At 43.5% G+C, this 19,726-nt stretch overlaps 1 protein-coding gene across 4 annotated transcripts in view; it reads right to left on the bottom strand.

The window, feature by feature from the left end:
- The window catches only part of LOC110535542 (partitioning defective 3 homolog), a 546,846-nt gene that overhangs the window by 151,925 nt on the left and 375,195 nt on the right, over positions 1–19,726 (bottom strand). For all 4 annotated transcript variants that reach the window (XM_036935238.2, XM_036935240.2, XM_090189781.1 and 1 more), the window contains 2 exons: positions 14,100–14,348; positions 7,193–7,445 (listed from right to left, as the gene is read on the bottom strand). In XM_036935238.2, coding sequence (XP_036791133.2) covers positions 7,193–7,445; positions 14,100–14,348 — 502 coding nt within the window. The remainder of the gene's footprint in view (positions 1–7,192; positions 7,446–14,099; positions 14,349–19,726) is intronic.

Genomic DNA, 19,726 nt, shown 5'->3' with positions numbered 1-19,726 from the left:
CAAAATGGGATCACAATGTTCTCAGATCTTCCTATGTTGTTTGTGTTCTCATGACTTCAATTTCCATCCCTTTGAGAATCAACGTACAGTCTAGTTAGCATACTTCCGCTCTGATTGATCAAAGGAATCGCTTCCAGTACAGAAATACCAACACAGTGGTAATCAAAGTTGGAAAACAAAAACCAAAAGAAGAAGATGACAAAAGTTAGAGGATGCAGAGAGCAATTAAAAAGAGTGAAGCGTGTCTAGTGTTGATTATGGCCTAAACTCATCGTCATCAGACAGAGCAGCTAAGAGAAGAGACTAATGTCTAATCCACATGACAGGGCTGACGCTTACTGTACTGGGACATTTCTTTACACATTGTCCCTTCCAGCACGGTGGTGAACGTGTAACCAGGGCAGCCCAGAACAGCTCGACTTGGCTCGGTTCGTCCCTATAGTGTGGATCCGACATATACAGTATGAGTTAATAAGAGTGTGTGAGGAGAGTCTTGGGTTCCCAGGGACTGTTCCATTAGAGGGCAAGGATGGCCGTGGAGGAAGCTGCTACATTTAATTAGGTCCTTAACAAGCCACTTTATGAATTCAGTCATGTTTGGAGCCTTCTCTGTGAGACGCTGCTGGGTGAAAGACACCGGTGGATCCCATTTCACTCCGACAAGATTTCAGATTCAATTAGTTCCATGCTCTCCCTACTCACTTTACAACTTCTACTACACACACATCCCGTGTGATCATTCCAAACCAAATTATTCCTTGGCCCTCTGATGGAAATACACTGGTGTCAGATTACATTTGCATTGAGTGGTCAGAGGAAAGAAGAGCTTGACATGTCCCCCTGGTCTCTAAGCCGCCAACACACACACACACACACATACATACACCACCCCTCTTAGTGTCTGATATTGCGGCTACAGTCACTGACCTCTCTCTTCGCCCTCCCCTCTCTCCTTAATCCAATGCCGGATGCTTTCTAAAAGCATGCCCCCAAATCGTCAATAAGACCTTTCCTGTGACACGCAATCACACGCGTTCAGACGAATGCACACACACGCACAAATCTGTGTTTAGCCTAACCATATGTTTTGTTTTGTTTCATTGTGACAGTGTTTGGTAATCTGCCGGGGTGGTGAATTGTGTTCATTGTCCCACCTCCACTGCTGTGTCTCTGCTCTGTGATTGGCAGGGGGATAACAGGATGTCACACACAGAGGGCATATTTGGTCCTTTTCAAGGTTTTCAAGGTTTGACTTCAGCCCAAAATGACTCCCTTTAAAGCTCAAGGATTAATCGGCTTTGAAGAGGGAGGGAAATATTCTCAAATATGTTTTTGACAGGGTGAAAACGGGATCCTCTTCTTAAGGACAATATCCACTATGAGATGAGATCTCTCTTAGTGGTGGATCCCAGTGAGAGGAAGAGTGGAAGGCTGTTGCTGTTACATCAATAAACCCAATGCAAATTTGGCATGTCTTTAATTCTCAGTTTATACACAGAAATACTCACTCACAATAACATGTCCGGTATGGCATGTCAAAGACATATTAGTTGGAAATATATCATACAAATATGTTGTACTCAACAGCCATTTGTGATGTTGCAGACGAATGGTGCTAAGTTGAGTCATTTTTCTTTTCCTCTAACATAAGCTGGTGGTCATTCTTCTAAATAGGTTGTAGCTTGATCCTGACTGAACTATGGTAGGATTAATACCTTGGCCAATCTTTTATGGGACATTATGATAAGTGAGGCATGACATGAACCACAATTAATTATCTGAGATGAGATTCTGCAGCTGTCAGTGCCTGCTTATGGGAACGCCTAATTGCCATTGATGGGTAAACGGTGTGTGTAATAATACAGGTAGAGTTAGGCACACCTCAGGGCAGCTGTCTAGGCCCCTTACTTTTTTATATTTTTATTAATTGCCTGCCACGGGCACTGAGTAAAGCATGTGTGTCTATGTTTGCTGATGACTCAACATTATACACATCAACTACAACACTAAACAAAGAGCTGCAGTCAGTTTTAGAATGGGTGTAAGCTAGTCCTAAATATTTCAAAAACTAAAAGCATCGTGTTTCGGACAAATCATTCACTAAGCCCTAATCCTCAACTAAATCTTGTGATGAATAATGTGGAAATTGAACAAGTTGAGGAGACTAAACTGCTTGGAGTAACACTGGATTGTAAACTGTCATGGTCAAAACATATTGATGCAATGGTAGCTAAGATGGGGAGAGGTATGTCCGTAATAAAGCGCCACTCTGCTTTCTTTACATCTCTATCAACAAAACAAGTCCTTACAGGCCCTAGTTTTATCCCACCTGGCCTACTTCCCAACCATATGGTCAAGTGTCACAAAGAGGGACAAAGGCAAATTACCGTTGGCCAAGAACAAAGCAGCACGGCTGGCCCTTAAATGTACATGGAGAGCTAACATCAATAACATGCATGTCAATCTCTCCTGGCTCAAAGTAGAGGAGAGTGCATGTCTTTGTGAGAGGTATTGACATGTTGAAAGCCCCGAGATATCTGTTCAAAAGACTAGCACACAGCTCGGACACCCATGCATACACCACAAGACATGCCACCAGGGGTCTCTTCACAGTCCAGAACAGACTCTGGGAAATGCACAGTACTACATAGAGCCATGACTACATGGAACTCTATTCCACATCAGATAACTCAAGCAAGCAGTAGAAAATGATAAAAAACAGATCAAACTTATGGAACAATACGGCTTGTGAAGAGACACAAACACAGGCACACAGACGCGCAAACGCGCACTCTACACACACGTACATTGTATTGTTGTTGTATTGTGGTATTATACATTATGTATTATACATTATGTATTGCAGAAATGTAGTGGTAGACTAGTGGTCTAATAATGTGTTGTATGTGTTGTTTTATTGCTTTGTTTCTTGACAGAAGCTAATGGGGATCCTTTATAAATAAAAAATATATACAAATATGCAAATATGTGTTGATGTTACAATACTAATGACCAAACCGGCTTACCATAATCTGAAGTGACGACGCCCACGCAACCATATGGGGTCATATGGAATGCATAGATAACATAGCGTATACAACAGATCCCATAACATCACGCTACATCATGCCAATGCACGCTAACTCTTTAGCTACTCTCCTTCTGCCAACAACACCCTCCTATTATTTGCCTTTGTGGCATGGAATCTTACATCCACCATCCAACCTTCCCCCCCACTCGCTACCTCCCTCCCTCCTACTTTTTCTTCCCTCTCCCCTCCTGCTCCTTTTTCCCCCTCCACCTCCTCCTCTTCCCCCTATTATGTGGCACCACAGTTCACTCCAGTGCACACCATTCCTGTCTCTCGCTCGGTCTGTCTTTCTCTCCCTCTCTCTCTCTCCGTCCGGCAGCTGCCTGCTCCTTTTACCACAACCAGGATGCATTAGTTCAGCACCCATGAAAGGAACGGGTCTTGAGCACGCAAGCCTGATGCACACACACACACACACACACACACACACACATGCTCAAGGGCCGATTCAAATACAATACAGTACACACTCCGCTACGCAGACTCACACAAAGACAGCGAGATGGGAGATGAGAGGGAGATGGAAGATGGGCATTCGGAGAGGTCAGCCAATCAGAGGGAAGATAAACAACACCTCATTAAGGTTGTAAATGTGCCATTCAAATCAGACAGGAATAGATACTATATGGCTGCATGGAGGCAGCATAGCGACATGCTAACAGGGTTAACAAGGCCCCGGGTGGGGATGTGGATGTCTAAACAACCCTGATAAGATCCGAAAGTAATGATGTGCATCCCAAATGGCACCCTATTCCTATAGGGCTTTGGTCAAAAGCAGTGCACTATATAGGGAATAGGGTGCCAATTGGGACGCATACATGATCACAGTCATGCTATCTGGGAGTAGAGGACATGAGACGCACCATGGTTATTAGAATAATGGCTGGATGGATATATGTCCATCGGACCATGGGCTTGTCATATAGTACAACAACAGTGAAATGAAAATACTATAGTCCTCCCTTAAAGGGATTTCTATCCCCGTCCATGACCATTTCTGCCCTTTTGATATGAATAACCTATTAATTACTGCATCAAAAATAGACATGATTTCTCTCCTCCTCTTCCCCTCTCTATCTCGCTCTTCTTTTCTCTACAATATCACACTACTCTCCACTGGCCCTGGCTTTAATGCACTACCAATCAGGCTGTCCATTAAGCGTGTGCACTGCATGTTCATCAGGCGCCACGTCCTTAGCTTTGCATGCAGATGAGCTCAAATTGCAGTGTATTGCAAACTCCTTCAAATCTCCTTAGGGGAGTAGATGCGTGTGGTGTGTGTGTGTGTTTATCTGTGTGTTTGTGAAAGGATTATATGTGTGTGTGTGTGTGTGTGTGTGTGTGTGTGTGTGTGTGTGCGTGTGTGTGTGCGTGTGTGTGTGTGTATGTGTATGTGTCAGGGAGGCTTATTGGTTTGATGTGCTGAAGGCCTGTTCCATGCAAATTAGCACCCGGGGATAAGGGCTAAAGCCAATCAGGTTGCATGTGTGGTCATCATGATGAAGTCTGGTCATGCCATTGGCTGATGATGATTCTAAGCTGTTTTGTATGCAACAGGAATATTGCTCATGATGTGCTGGGGAACTGGATGGACATGCTATCTCTCTCTGTGTATGAAACTCCTCAATTTTCAATGAGTGTCAGACCAAAACGTCAAAAAAATAACTGACATTACATCGAACATATCTCTCACTTTTTTTTCTCTTTCACTTCCTCCATATTTTCTCTCGCTTCGAAGATTTGTCAGCTCTCTCCCTCTCTCTCTGTCCGTCTCCCTCACTTCATATTTGACTCTTCCCCTTTCTCTAGCTTGGCATTTTATTATTGTTCTATTTTTCAGGCTCCTTTAGCTCAGTGTCTTTCCATTGCCTTACACCTGTCTCACCTTAAAGGGATAGGCATTATCCACTTCCGCAGAGTCAGATGAACTCGGGGATACTATTTTTATGTTTCTGCGTCCAGTATGAAGTAAATTGCTAACTAGCGCTAGTGCAATTGCTAACTAAAGTTAGCCGGTGTCTGCTAGCCATTACTCTAATGGTAGTTAGAGATTTTTTGCGAGCCTATGCTATCTTCCATCATACTGGACACAGAGGCGTAAAAATGGTTTCCACAAGTTCATCTGACCCTGGGGAAGTAGATAAAAGGGCTCACTGCAAAATCACAAAGTATCCCTTTAACTCAGTACAAAACACTCTCCAAGCCTGCTTTTTAACTGAGGGCAGGGAGGGAGTGAGCCAGCATCACACAGAGAGAGAGAGAGAGAGAGAGAGAGGTTGCGTCCCAAACAGCACCCTATTCCCTACGGTGCACTACATTTTACCAGGGCACATAGGGCTCTGGTCAAACGTGGAGCAGTATAACAGGAATATGGTGCCATTTGGGATGCAGGCAGAGGAATAGAGAGAGAAGTAAGTAGTGGTTTTTGGTGAGCTGTCTCTTTGCATATCCAATATAAGACAAAGGGTCAGAAGTCTCGGGAGTTAAATGCAGGGTGCAGGGGAGAGTGTCAGGGAGGGCTGCTGTGTGCCAACTACTAAGTGGCTGTGGTACTCAGAGATAATGTAGAAAGATGATGTGCCAGGGAAGGGCACGGCAAGGTCCAGGTGAATAGTCTGCACCTCTCCAGCGCCGCAGAAGATGCTGAAGAGGAACAACCTTTGGCAGCAGTGCCGATTGACACAGGAAGAGATGAAAGCCACTGACTCACATTTCAACTTACATTCACTAATCAAACTCACTTCAAAGGAAGACATATTAAAGGCAGAGGTTTGTGTGTTTATTTGCATGTTTATGTGCCTGTTTGTGTGCATGCACTAGTGTGCTTGTGCATCTATGTGTAATTATAAAATAATCTCCCCCAGATAAACAACCTTTCTGAATTCCTGAATCATGACCTCAAAACACTTGTAGTTTCATTGTTAATTATGGAGCTGTCCCCCGTGATACACGAGTTAATCCCATTAAGATAATCCGCAGGAAAACAATTTATTGCATGATAACAGACGTGTGTGTGTGTGAGCACCCTTATTTATGCTGGACGCAAATGAGCATAAAATCCAAATAATTAATTGTGGTTTCTGTTTGATTAGCCGCACGGCAGTGGCGGTTGGCTGCACCCCTAACAACCACGCTTGGACCCCCTGCTCTCTGAATTAGCACTAAGGGTGTAGGATACACCCTCACCATCCCTCACCTGATGAGGGTTAGCTTACTGTACATGATAGGATCAGATTCACAATACCATACATTAGTGGTTAGTACTGATCACATTGTAGTTTTAGCATTAGCAATTTGATCAAGCATCTCTGAGTAGGAGTGCTGATCTAGGATCAGGTCCTTACTGTTGATGTAATCTTATTCATTGTGATCTAAAATGCAAAACCGATCCTAAGTCAGCACTCCAACGCTGAGATGCTGATACATACAGCCGCAGGGCTTGCTGTACTGTTTCAGTGAGAAGCTCAATACACCGAATGCAGGAAGCATTTTATAGAAGCTAACCTCCTCTGGGGGACTGTTTACTGGTCACACATAAAGAGCAATGGGTGACCAACAAGAGCAGAGTGATCTCTACCAATTTCCCACCATTAGCCTGACACGCTGTAGGCCACAAACCAGGACTGCACAGCAGCAGATGACTCACAATGCAATGCCCCTGGGCATCTGAAATACATGCAAAGTGATTCTAATGAAATCAAGTTCGTAATCTTCACAAGCTTTTTATCCTTTGTTCTAATAAGACCCAATCACATATTCCCATTAGTACTCAGGCTGAGGACAGTGCATTCTCCACTGGTTTAACAAACAGAGAATGTGTTTCGGTGGGTATGATACTGTACATAATGAATAAAACATCCTTTCCTTATTAAAAAAAAAAACGCTTGAGATGTGCCAGAGGCCTGGCTGCCTGGGCATTAACCCCAGCAGAGTTTAAGGTGAGGTTCACCCCCATTAGTTCCAATACCAATCAGAGAGAACGCACTCTGTGTTCCGATTCCAGAATGCTACAGAATGCTCTAGTCATGCTCCAGAATGTTTTACTGAATACATTAACAAAAGAAGAGTTTTGATTGGGTCTAGAGGGTAAAGGGTCCTTACCTGAACATATCTCCCAGGCCCTTCAGCAGCAACCCTTTCTTGGCTTTGTTTTTTTCTCTCTCTTTTTCTTTCTCCTTCTCTTTATCTCTCTCAGGCTTCTTCTTGTCCCTCACGCTCTTCACCCTCTTTTTATCGTCGTTGCCATTCACCTGTCTCTCCATGGTTACAGAGTTGCCGGGTGGCAGGGTCAGGTCAGTGGCCGTAGATATGGAGTCCCGGCCTGACCGAGAACTCCCCTCGGTGTCCTCCTCCACTGAGAGATGGAAAAAGGGAGGGAGAGAGATTGTTTTTGTTTGGGTCTTACATACTGGAAACTGGAAAATACTGGAAAATATAAATGCAACATGATTTTACTGAGTTACAGTTCATATAATGAAAACAGTCAATTGAAATAAATGAAATAGGCCCTTTCACATGACTGGGCAGGGGCGCAGCCATGGGTGGGCCTGGGAGGGCATTACCAGTTGGGAGACAGACCCACCCACTGCGGAGCCTGGCTCAGCCAATCAGTATGAATTTTCCCCCACAAAAGGCTTTATTACAGACAGAAATACTCCTCAGTTTCATCAGCTGTCTGGGTGGCTGGTCTCAGAAGATCCAGCAGGTGAAGAAGCCGGACGTGGAGGTCCTGGGCTGGCGTGGTTACACGGTTACATGCGGTTGTGAGCCCATTTGGACGTACTGCCAAACTCTCTAAAACAACTTCTTGGCAAGAGCACTGGTGGACAACTCCCTCCAAACTTGAGACATCTGTGACATTGTGTTGTGTGTCAAAACTGCACATTTTGGAGCAGCCTGTACTTGTCCCCAGCACAAGGTGCACCTTTGTAATGATCATGCCGTTTAATCATTTTATTGATGTGCCACACCTGTCAGGTGGAAGGATTATCTTGGCAAAGGAGAAATGCTCACTAACAGGGATGTAAACAAATTTGTGAAGAAAATTTGAGAGAAATAAGCTTTTTGTGCGTATGGAACATTCTGAGATCTTTTATTTCAGCTCATGAAACATGGGACACACACTTCACATGTTGTGTTTATATTTTTGTTGAGTATACAGTGCCTTCGGTAAGTATCCAAACCCCTTAACTTTTTCCACATTTTGTTAGTTTACAGCCTTATTCAAAAATGTATTCAAGCTTGGCACACCTGTATTTGCGGAGTTTCTCCCATTCTTCTCTGCAGATCAACAACCATTTCACTGACCATTTCAAATCCCACTGTACCTTCTCTGCTGTGCAATCCGGTTCCCGAGCTGGTCACTGGTGTACCTCAGACACGCTCAAGGTACTAAACGATATCCTAACTGCCATCGATAAAACACAGCACTGTGCAGCAGTCTTCATCGACCTGGACAAGGATTTCAACTCTGTCAATCACAGTATTCTTATCTGCAGACTCAAGAGCCTTGGTTTCTCAAATGACTGCCTCGCCTGGTTCACCAACTACTTCTCAGGTGGAGTTCAGTGTATAATATCGGAGGGCATGGTGTCCGGACCTCTGGCAATCTCTATGGGGGTACCACAGGGTTCAATTCTTGGGCCGACTCTTTTCTCTGTATATATCAACGATGTCGCTCTTGATGCGGGTGATTCCTTGATCCACCTCTACGCAGACGACACCCTTTTGTATACATCTGGCCCTTCTTTGGACACTGTGTTAACAAACCTCCAAACAAGCTTCAATCCCATACAACACTCCTTCCGTGGCCTCCAACAGCTCTTAAATACTAGCAAAACTAAATGCATGCTTTTCAACCGATCGCTGCCCACACCCGCCCGACTAGCATCACTACTCTGAAAGGTTCTGACTTAGAATATGTGGACATCTACAAATACTTAGGTGTCTGGCTAGTATGTAAACTCTCCTTCCAGACTCATATTAAGCATCTCCAATCCAAATTTAATCAAGAATCAGCTTCCTATTTCGCAATAAAGCCTCCTTCACTCACCTTCATACCCTCGTCAAACTGACTATCCTACCGATCCTCGACTTCGGCGATGTCATTTACAAAATAGCCTCCAACACTCTACTCAGCAAACTGGATGTCATCCGTTTTGTCACCAAAGCCCCATATACCACCCACCACTGCGACCTGTATGCTCTCGTCGGCTGGCCCTCGCTACAAATTCGTCGCCAAACCCACTGGCTCCAGGTCATCTATAAGTATTTGCTAGGTTTAAGCTACGCCTTATCTCAGCTCACTGGTCACCATAGCAACACCCACCTGTAGCACGCGCTCAAGCAGGTATATCTCACTGGTTATTCCCAAAGCCAACACCTCATTTGGCCGCCTTTCCTTCCAGTTCTCTGCTGCCACTGATTGGAACGAATAAATAAATAAATAAAGGTGAACAAAAATAATAATCCTCTCAGGCTCTGTCAGGTTGGATGGGGAGCATTGCTGCAAAGCTATTTTCAGGTCTCTCCAGAGATGTTTGATCAGGCTCCCAAAACCCCTCATGCATTGTCTTGAATGTATGCTTAGGGTCGTTGTCCTGTAGGAAGGTGAACCTTCGCCCCAGTCTGAGGTCCTGAGCGCTCTGGAGCAGGTTTTCATCAAATATCTCTCTGTACTTTGCTCCATTAATCTTTGCCTCGATCCTGACTAGTCTCCCAGTCCCTGCCGCTGAAAAACATCCCCACAGCATGATGCTACCACCACCATACTTCACCGTACGGTTGGTGCCAGGTTTCCTCCAGACGTGACGCTTGGCATTCAGTCGAAGAGTTCTATCTTGGTTTCATCAGGCCAGAGAATCGAGATTCTCAGGGGCTGAGAGTCTTTAGATGCCTTTTGGCAAAACTCCAAGCGGGCTGTCATGTGCATTTTACTGAGGAGTGGCTTCTGTCTGGACACTCTACCAAGGCCTGATTGGTGGGGTGCTGCAGAGATGATTGTTCTTCTGGAAGGTTGTCCCATCTCCACAGAGGAACTCTGGAGCTCTGTCAGAGTGACCATAAGGTCCTTGGTAAACTCCCTGACCAAGTCCCTTCTCCCCCAATAGCTCAGTTTGGCCGGGCGGCCAGTTCTAGGAAGAATCTTGGTGGTTCGAAACTTCTTCCATTTAAGAATGATGTGTGTTCTTGGTGACCTTCAATCCTGCAGACATTTTTAGTACTCTTCCCCACATCTGTGCCTTGACACAATCCTGTCTCAGAGCTCTACAGACAATTCCTTTGACCTCATGGATTGTTTTTTGCTCTGACATGAACTGTCAACTGCGGGACCTTGTTTAGACATTTGGGTGCCTTTCCAAATCATGTCCAATGAAATGTATTTACCACAGTGGACTCAAATCAAGTTGTAAAAACATCTCAAGGATGATGGAAACAGGATGCACCTGAGCTCAATTTCGAGTCTCATAGTAAAGGGTCTGAAATGTAAATAAACTATTTCTGTTTTCAATGTTTTCCAAATTTGCAAAAAGAAGATCTAAAAATCTGTTTTCACGTTGTTATTTTAGAATAGGTTATTTTAGAATAGGCTGTATCGTAACAAAATGTGGAAAAGGTCAAGGGGCCTGAATACTTTGTGAATGCACTGTACATGCATTTTATATATATATATATATATATATATATATATATATATATATATATATATATATATATATATATATATATATATATATATATATATATATATATATATATATAGCAAGATTGTCAGTATCTCTGTTTTCTGTACTGTCTCGAATTTCCATCATCCAAGAAAACCTCCATATTGAAATGAACCCTCTTCAGTGAAACTGAGTTGATTATACTCAAGGTTTCTACTACACTGCAGCGTGTCTGTAATTAATCTGTCACTAATTTACATTTAAATAATCTCTGAGAAGGCCTATGGGGATCTTAATTGCAAATAGCCTGGGTTCTCCTCCAATGGGCTGCATGCCTACGGTGGTATATGCGTCACAATGAGGCGTGAGGTAGATGGCCCTGGGATTAAGCTTTATTAATGTCTCGCACATTGCTGCCTGATTGGCTGGCTTTGACAGGGAAAAAAAGAAAGGTTCTTATCAGGAAAATAAAAAAGGTAAATCCTTGATGGATTCTTAGCATAGCTAGATGAGATGAGATGAGACTGACTGTGCTGTGGTGATTGAAAAGTATAGGTCTGCATCCCAAATGATTGCCTATTCCCTATGCAGTGCACTACAATTGACCAGGACCCACAGGGTGCCATTTGGAACGCAGCCTTGGTTCACATTTCAAAGGATGAAGGCGCCAAGGACTTGTTTTCTTCTCGGTCCGTCGAGTTATCAGCGGTTGCTTTCTGCATCCATCTCAAAGGAAATTACTGAAATGAAATCTCACCATGAGGCGGTGTATGACAAGAATAGCATGCTGAATCTCGTGGTTTAAGCCCTATTCAATTATGCAAAAAAACAACATTTTTTGCCTATCCCCACTTTGGGATATGATAAGACTAACAGGGTCTGGACAGATATCAATTCTATCACTCATACTGAGGCGTGCTTATCATCTCGTTAAGTGCAAAGGCGGCATATCTCAGAACTGAGCTGCATCTCGGCCATTACGGCTAAGATTAGCAACAGCACTAATGTTAGATGCTCGTAATGACGCTGTCACTGATAACACACTAAAGATTGTAATCTTACTGGCCCTCCTGGGGGAATGTAAAACGCTGTGTGTGTGTGTTTGGTTTGTTTTTATCAAGCAGCCCACTAAAAGTCTGTTGCCAAAAAAATGAGAACGAGAGAAATCAACCGTGATGAAGGTCTAAATATGATAGAACACTTCATTTCCCATTAGCCACACAAAGACTGACAGGAACGAGTTGAGGCAAAACAGCAAGACAAATCTATGGTGTTTCAATCAAAAAGCCTCGGAAAATAAAAGTTGAGGTACTTGCCAAGCTCAGATTGCAAGGAGGGAGTCCACAGAAAAGTGAACTGAATAGGGGCAATTAAAACGATCTGTGTGCCCGCCGCAGACAGCAAATGTTTTGACACTACAATCAAAGTGTATCATTAAATCTCTCCATTTCAATAGAGAAAAGGGAGATTCATTTCAGTGTGTGTGTGAATGAGAGTTCTGACTGAAATGTAAAATTGCTGGGCTCATTTCAACATACACAATATAGGGGGATTTGAATTCAGAATCTCTGTTTAGAAACATTAAACCCCTGATAACATATATAAGGGAATGCAGTAGCTCGGTAGGATATCTTGTGGGGACACATTTGCAGAAGGCGACGCCACGTTCTCATTTCATGTGAATAAAAGTATTGGTTGTAGGAAAAGCGAAAGGCTTATCTGTCAACGTTGACGATTAAACCCTGTGATGATATAATATCATATAAAATCAGAGTTATTTGAATTTCATGGGAGAAGAGAAAATATTCCTCGGCAGAGGAAAGGAAGGAGGAAATCGTAGAGTTTGTCCCATTTTTTTTTTTTCTGAGGCAAGGTAAGACAGCATTTAGTGGTTTGCAGACAGAGCTTATGAGAACAAAGAGATGCAAATAATTCCATGCAAATTATTCCCCTCTTTTTCAAATTTCTCCAGGTTGCTTTAATGGAATCTATTCATGGAGAATGAATGAAAAATATATCTGGTGATTATTGTGGTGGCGTTGCAGGGTATTACCTGTTCAGGAATGTACCACCTCCCTGCCTCTATCTCAAATGCCTTCGTGTCAAGAAACACCTGCCAACTGACGTGCTCAGTCAAAGGGAAGGGGGGAGACTAGGTAATACTTTGAGAATGTCAATTATTTCTGGTCTTCATTTTAGTCAATACATTTGGCAGTACAGTCAGAGTATCTAAAGAATCCCAAAATCCAGTTTCTACTCAACATAAAACAGATTTACCTGTACCAATGTGTTATGACACTAAGAAAGTAAAACCATAAAAGGAAACCGTTAGAGAACATGATGACACACTTTTCTATTGAATCCCAAAATAAAGAATGTATTCTGAATCTAGGCACAACATTGAACAAAAAAAAGCACATACATTAAAGCTTACAACACAAAACATCCAGGACCATAAGCCAAGAAGCAAAAAAGCTGTACTCGTGTGTTCTGTTGGCAAACAATGGAAGTGCTTTCCTTGTTCTGTTTGTAGTCTGGTTGGAATAAATGACAATGCAGTTTAAATGGCTGTGAGCCCTCAGGGAAGACATGGAGAAGCAGTCTCGAACAATTCACTTCTACACTAACCCTATGCATATTAATGGGCTCTGATGTAGATGCTGATTGGATGCTTATTCCTTTCTGCTTGCCTCTCACTAAGTAATGTATGAGAGAAAACCTACAGAACTTGAGTGAGGGGTAGATCCATAGAGATATTAGCAAATAAATGTTCTATATGTAATTATAAACTGGGTGGTTAAAGCCTTGAATGCTGATTGGCTGACAGCCGTGGTATATCAAACAGTATACCACGGGTGTGATAAAACATTTATTTTTACTGCTTTAATTATGTTGGTAACCAGTTTATAATAGCAATAAGGCACCTTGGGGGTTTGTGGTATATGGCCAACATACCACGGCTAAGGGCTGTATCTAGGCACTCTGCGATGCGTCGTGTGTAAGAACAGCCCTTGGTATATTGACCATATGCCACACCCCTTCGGCCTTATTGCTTAATTATATGGGTGGATCCTCCTTCTATATTCAAAGTGTCTCATTTTGGAACTGTCGGCCAGTTACTTTATTTAACACTGACCATGAACTACAGAAACTACATAGGTTTGCTTAATGGAACCAAGGTCTATAAACTACACATAAAATGAGTTATGCTTTATAAAACCAAGGTCTATAAACTACACATAAAATGAGTTATACTTTATAAAACCAGAGGTCTATAAACTATACACAAAATTAGTTATGCTTTATAAAACCGAGGTCTTACAGTCTGAAAACTTAACACTCACATGTCTCCATTCCCTTCAGGTCACACTCTTCCATAGCAGTAACGATTACTCCTGGCTTGTCGTACGATTTGTCAATGGCTGCCCGGAAGCTCTCGTTGCAGCCCCGCCCCCTGATGATTCGCGGGCGTGGCCTGTGGAGGTTAATTTCCCCGTTGAGTGTAACCTCGGCAACGGCAGTCTGGAGGCTCTCCAGGGAGCTGGACTTCTTCAGGCCCAGAGAGGGACCAATTGTTTCTCCTGTCGAAGAGCCTGAAGGAGAAGTGGTAACACTTGACTTAGAGTGGTGATATGTAGCATTCATAAAGCCTTCCTATGCATCATAAAATCTTTGTCTATTTCCTATATAGTGCACCACTTTTGACCAAAGCCGTAGGGTATTAATTGGGTGCCATATAGTCCTTATAGGACTTCTTGAGGCCCAGGGAGGGTCCTACTGCTTCTCCTGTCGAAGAGTCTGATAAAGGAGTAGTCCGAACACAGGTCCAAGAACAATTGAGTTTGGCAGTGTCCTAAATGGCACCCTATTAATACCCTACGTTTTTGTCAAAAGTGGTGCACTATATAGGAAATAGACAAAGATTTTATGACGTGTGATATTCATACCCTGAAAACGTGTCCTGAAACGTTATATTCTATGCTGAACTCTGATTGCTATAAATCATTTAGGTTTTCCTAGTTTCCAAAGACCGAAAGAAAATGAGATGATGTAAAACCCTCCACTTGGCGTGTAATTCACTATAGGAGAAGAAGGACGGGCTATAGTCTGTGGGAATTCATCTGGAAAATAAATGATGAATTGGAGTGTGTGAAACATTATGAGGGCATATCTATCTATCTTTGTAGGAGCAAGACAAAGAGAAAACAGAGTAAGACCTCATTCTCATTTCAACAATGTTTGACAAAGTTTCTCAGACTGTGTAATGTGCCTGAAATGCGTGCGTGTAAACGGACTACATTTTCAAAACCCAGCGAGCTTCCAAATGTCTATATACTAAAGCGTGTACAGTACTGTAGGCAAGAGTGAGCAGCCATGGTTAACAGAACAGAAACTAGATCAACATAACATCACTCTGATCTAGAGCAGAACAGGGGAAAGATAGGGGTGGAAGTGAGGATGGGATGCAGAGTTAGAGGGGAGGAGGGAGAACGCGTTAGAAAACAGTAGGATAATCAGAAGTATTGTAGACTAAACACAGCCCATTCACTTCCTACTGCCGTGGCCTCCTCGATGTCACTACTCTGAACCTTCCACGGGATGGCCTTTCATGCGTCTAATCCGTTTTTTTCTTTCTTTAAAAGCCCTTCGCAACGAGGCTTTTAAAGGACACAAACAGCCTCACTTCAAAACGAGAAGATTAAAGTTGTGCAGATGGTGGATAACAGAATATGAACGCAGGGTCACACACCACACCCAAAATGGGATTGCTCATGTATAGAGAGAATGCAAGCTATAGCCAGGTGGGGCTTTTACAACACAGAGATTTCCCAAACTGTTGCCAACACCAGCCACCTGTTAGATCTAGTAGAGATACACATGTATGGAATCTTTACAAACTCCTGTCAAGACAAGTAGCCTACCTCACCCTCACCCTCACCCACACCACACACCACAAAGAAAGAAGAAGATGTGAGAGAAGTATGACTTCACAGTGTACAGAACAAATTTACTGATGGCACAAAACGGGTGGCCCCGTGACAACTCATTTCATTGAAATATGCCTTATAATGGATCCCGTTCATGCAAAATGCAATGTAATTAACATGCAAATGATAAATAAACAACAATTGCCAAAGACGGGCGTCTGTTGTCAGTAACTCTAAAAGGAGATTGTACTGTATGTATGGCACAATATGAAAACATTCTTTTGTTTGCTGTTCCTGTCAGGTATAACCACCACTTAGAAAACTGTTGACATTAACACTAGATGTACTGATAGGTATGCTTGTAAGACGCCAGATCTGTAGATGGATAGCAGATTGAGTGTTGGACAGCAACCTCTTATCTACCTCTGGAATAAACCTTGAGACAGCTATCATTTGTTTTCCAATGGTTGCTGTGCGTTTGTTTAAGGTATGGAAGTGGAGCGAGACTAGGGGTATTGGTATTTAATTTTGTCAGGCGGCGTCAGTCAGTTCCCCTGAGCTCTGGCCCCACCAGATAGCCATGTTAAACAAGCAGACATTTTGATTTTCTGTCCCCATCCATTCACTTATTCTTCATTGTGCTGTATTAACCAATAACAACCACCTTCCCACAAAACAGAATAGATTTTAAATCTGCTTCTTACCAGCGTGTTAGTAAGAAACTTTGAAAAGGGAAACAGTTAATAGATAGTTGATAAACTTTTGATTGAATTAGCCCTGTCTGGGTTTTGACCACTGTTCAGTGGAAGCTGAGGACTCTCTAAGGACTGTGCATATGGGAATGAGGCCCACAGACCCGCATGGTCTCTTTAGACCCCTCAGGTCCAAAACACACACAGCATGTGCTGCCAGGTTCCATGCAGCTTCGCCTCATGTAAACACCAAGCCAGCCAGCCAGTCAGTCAGCCCCCCCCCCCCAAACCTATGGAGGCCCGTAGCTACCATGTGGTCTCGTTTCGGCCTTCTGCCCCCCCACCTTTCCTTCAGTCATCAATAACACCCCTGACTTGTTTTCGGGGCCCTAAACGGAGCGTGGCCTATTGCTGCTGAGCTCTCACAGCGGATCTGTGGATGAACAGACACGGAGCCAAACACAGATTAGGGATAAGAAAATAAACCCCCATCAGAGAAAGAAAACAATTACGAATCTATTTCCTTCTCCCTCTTATGGAATGAATACCCCCTCTGAAAAGTCAGAGAGGAGTAGAGTGGTTGGTTGTGAAGTAATTACAGGTGATATGAGTGGGGAGATCGGGAGAAGGAGAGGAAGTCTAATGGACTCCAGGCGATATAGAAGGCAACATGCCAGCCCAGGACAGTAACCCATGTGTTGCCTGCTACTGTTATCATCATTTCACAAGCAGTAGCAGCTTCAGACGCCCGTCTTCTACTGCCTGAAAGCGCCAGGCTGCTAATCTCTACTTGGTCCTTTAGCCAAGTAAACCTGCCGTGGCTACGTTTGTGATTAGCCGAGAACCGTGCCAAACGCTTCTATATCAAAGTGACATCCCAATCTGCTTCTTACAGAAGTGAACGACTGTGGGAAAAGGAATTCTGTTGATCAAGGATGACTCTCTTCTCACCAGTCTAGGGATGCATCCCAAATGGCAACCTATTCCATATTTAGTGTACTATTTTGTTTTTCTACTGGAAGGTGATGCCAAAGACAAATGGACAATAAAGTTCAATTCTATTCTACTTTCCGATTGGCCCAGGTCAAAATTAGTACACTTCACAGCATATAAGGAATGGGACGCCATTTGGGAGGAATCCTAGACCATGTTGTTTAGACTAGGGGAAGAAACTTAACCACAGGTGGTCTGGTCATCCAAGCCACTAACCTCTGACCTTACTGTGACAAGATGTGTGTATCCTGTCTCTCAGCGCTGCTTGGATCCACTGGTCCATGGGTCACTACTCCCCCGTCTGGCTGTACCGAGGTCAGTCGTTAGCTGTTACTGTATGTATAAACTGAGGCCTGTACACAGCTCTCCATAATAACCCTGTCACAGCTAATAAAGACTCCTGTTCCCAGCAGGCACCCGAGGACCACGCTACCAACTACACAGATACCTGGAAGTGTCCCAAATGGCACCATATTCCCTATATAGTGCACTACTTTGGACAGTACCAGTAGGTTCACCAGAGGGCTACACTGCTAACCACTCAGATTGAAGCTTAAAGGAAAAGCAATTGCATGATGCAACATCACCAGTAAGTGGATCCACATCTTCCAGCTGACGGAGACAGTAAAACAGAACTTTACAGTGTGTTTGAAATGTCAGCAGGGTTACAGGTACCCTTGTGAAGCACCACCGGGGAACTGGACAGACATTTAACTGTGTTGTTCCTCAGGAAAGCAAGGCACATCTCTGATTACTGACTTCATTTTATATGACAATGAAGGAGATTTGCTCATCTTATTGTACCACCTGGGTGGAAGGGGAAATCATCTGGATTCATTTCTCAAAAGAACCACTTGTGTCAGATTAAGGACATGGGAGGATAGACGGACATAAAAAACATGAATAACAGGAAATTGCAGCCCCCGGTAAGGACGTGGCATAATTCTCCATATGCTGGAGGATGTGCCTTAATCAACATACTCCAAATGCCATGTAAATGTGAGGCTTTGGAAGCTTATGCATAAATCCAGACAAACAGAATAGAGCACACACCGAAGCTGGGCGGGTGCATGTTTGACACAATAGGATTGTGGGTGATAAACCCACGGACGGATACAACAGTTTATGGAAACACAAATGGCATCTGCCGCTTTCTCTCTCCCTCATCTGCCATTCTCAGAATCTGGGAATTATCACCCTTTCGCATTCTGAATCAGGCTAGATCGGTGTGTAGGGTTTCTGTCTGGGAATGGCACCGAGGCCTCTGATTGGTCCGTGCTTTTGCCTTTGTTTTCATCTGAATCGCTCCGAACCTCTCCAGGGACATTTTGACTGACAGCTCTCAATATGCCAGGTCCTATCACACAACCAACCCACGCTGCCACGTCTTCTGCTCATTGGGGAAGAAATAATACATGTTCCCTATCGCAAACCGAAACAGGTATGACACTCACCGCACTCTCAGAGAAGAAATAGGGGGAAGCATAAATATGCGACACACACACACAAAAAAAAAGCCAAAACGCACCAGCAAATATTAGTGACCAAGATTAATGTGCAATATATTCTTACAGTAATAAGACGAAACCAAAGGCAACCAGGAGGACATTTAATTGGAGAAGAGCGATGATCATTAAGCGTTAAAGGGAGGTATTGCAAACTGTATGAATAAATCACTAGTGATTATTACAGTAGTAGCTCCAGAAGCACCATAGTATAATTACAATGGCTGCGTCCAAAATGGCACAATAATTCCCTATTTAGTGCACACATTTTGACCAAGCCCTATAGGGCTCTGGTCAAAAGGAGTGCATTATATAGGGAGCATGGTGCCATTTGGAAAGCAGCCAAGGAGCAATGCTCCCACCACCATTATTCACAACCACTTCATCCTTGCATGTAAAGATTTTTGTATGGACGGGGAGGACAGGGAGGACGGGGGCTCCATTATGCCTAATGTATTCAGTGTGTGGAGGGTTTAAAGCGCAGCGTTAAAAGGGTAATTAAGCTAAAAATAGTCCCAGGGTGGCGTGGCGGGGCCATGTCCTGGTATCCCTGAGGAAGAGATGCGGCCCTGGGTCGACCAGGCTCCTTGTCTCTGCCAACTCCTGGGCCATGTCTCAAATGCCACCATATTCCCTATATAGTGCACTACTTTTAGTAGTACACTATATAGGGAATAGGGTGCCATTTGGGACACAACCTTGGTTCATTAGGAGGACCAGAGGACGTCCTATATCCTCCAATCCACACTGTTCTACATGTAACATAATGTCACCCCATTATCATTAATGTGACTCAACATCTCAATCAGAGGCATTGTCATTGTTTGGCTAAGTAGCCATGACATTGGGGGTG

The sequence above is a fragment of the Oncorhynchus mykiss genome, chromosome 11 (genome assembly GCF_057628025.1).
Source record: "Oncorhynchus mykiss isolate SJ-2025 chromosome 11, ASM5762802v1, whole genome shotgun sequence".
In the NCBI taxonomy this organism is placed as follows: domain Eukaryota; kingdom Metazoa; phylum Chordata; class Actinopteri; order Salmoniformes; family Salmonidae; genus Oncorhynchus; species Oncorhynchus mykiss.
The sequence above is the reverse complement of the archived record's forward strand: the minus strand, read 5'-3'. Positions and strand labels throughout refer to the sequence as shown.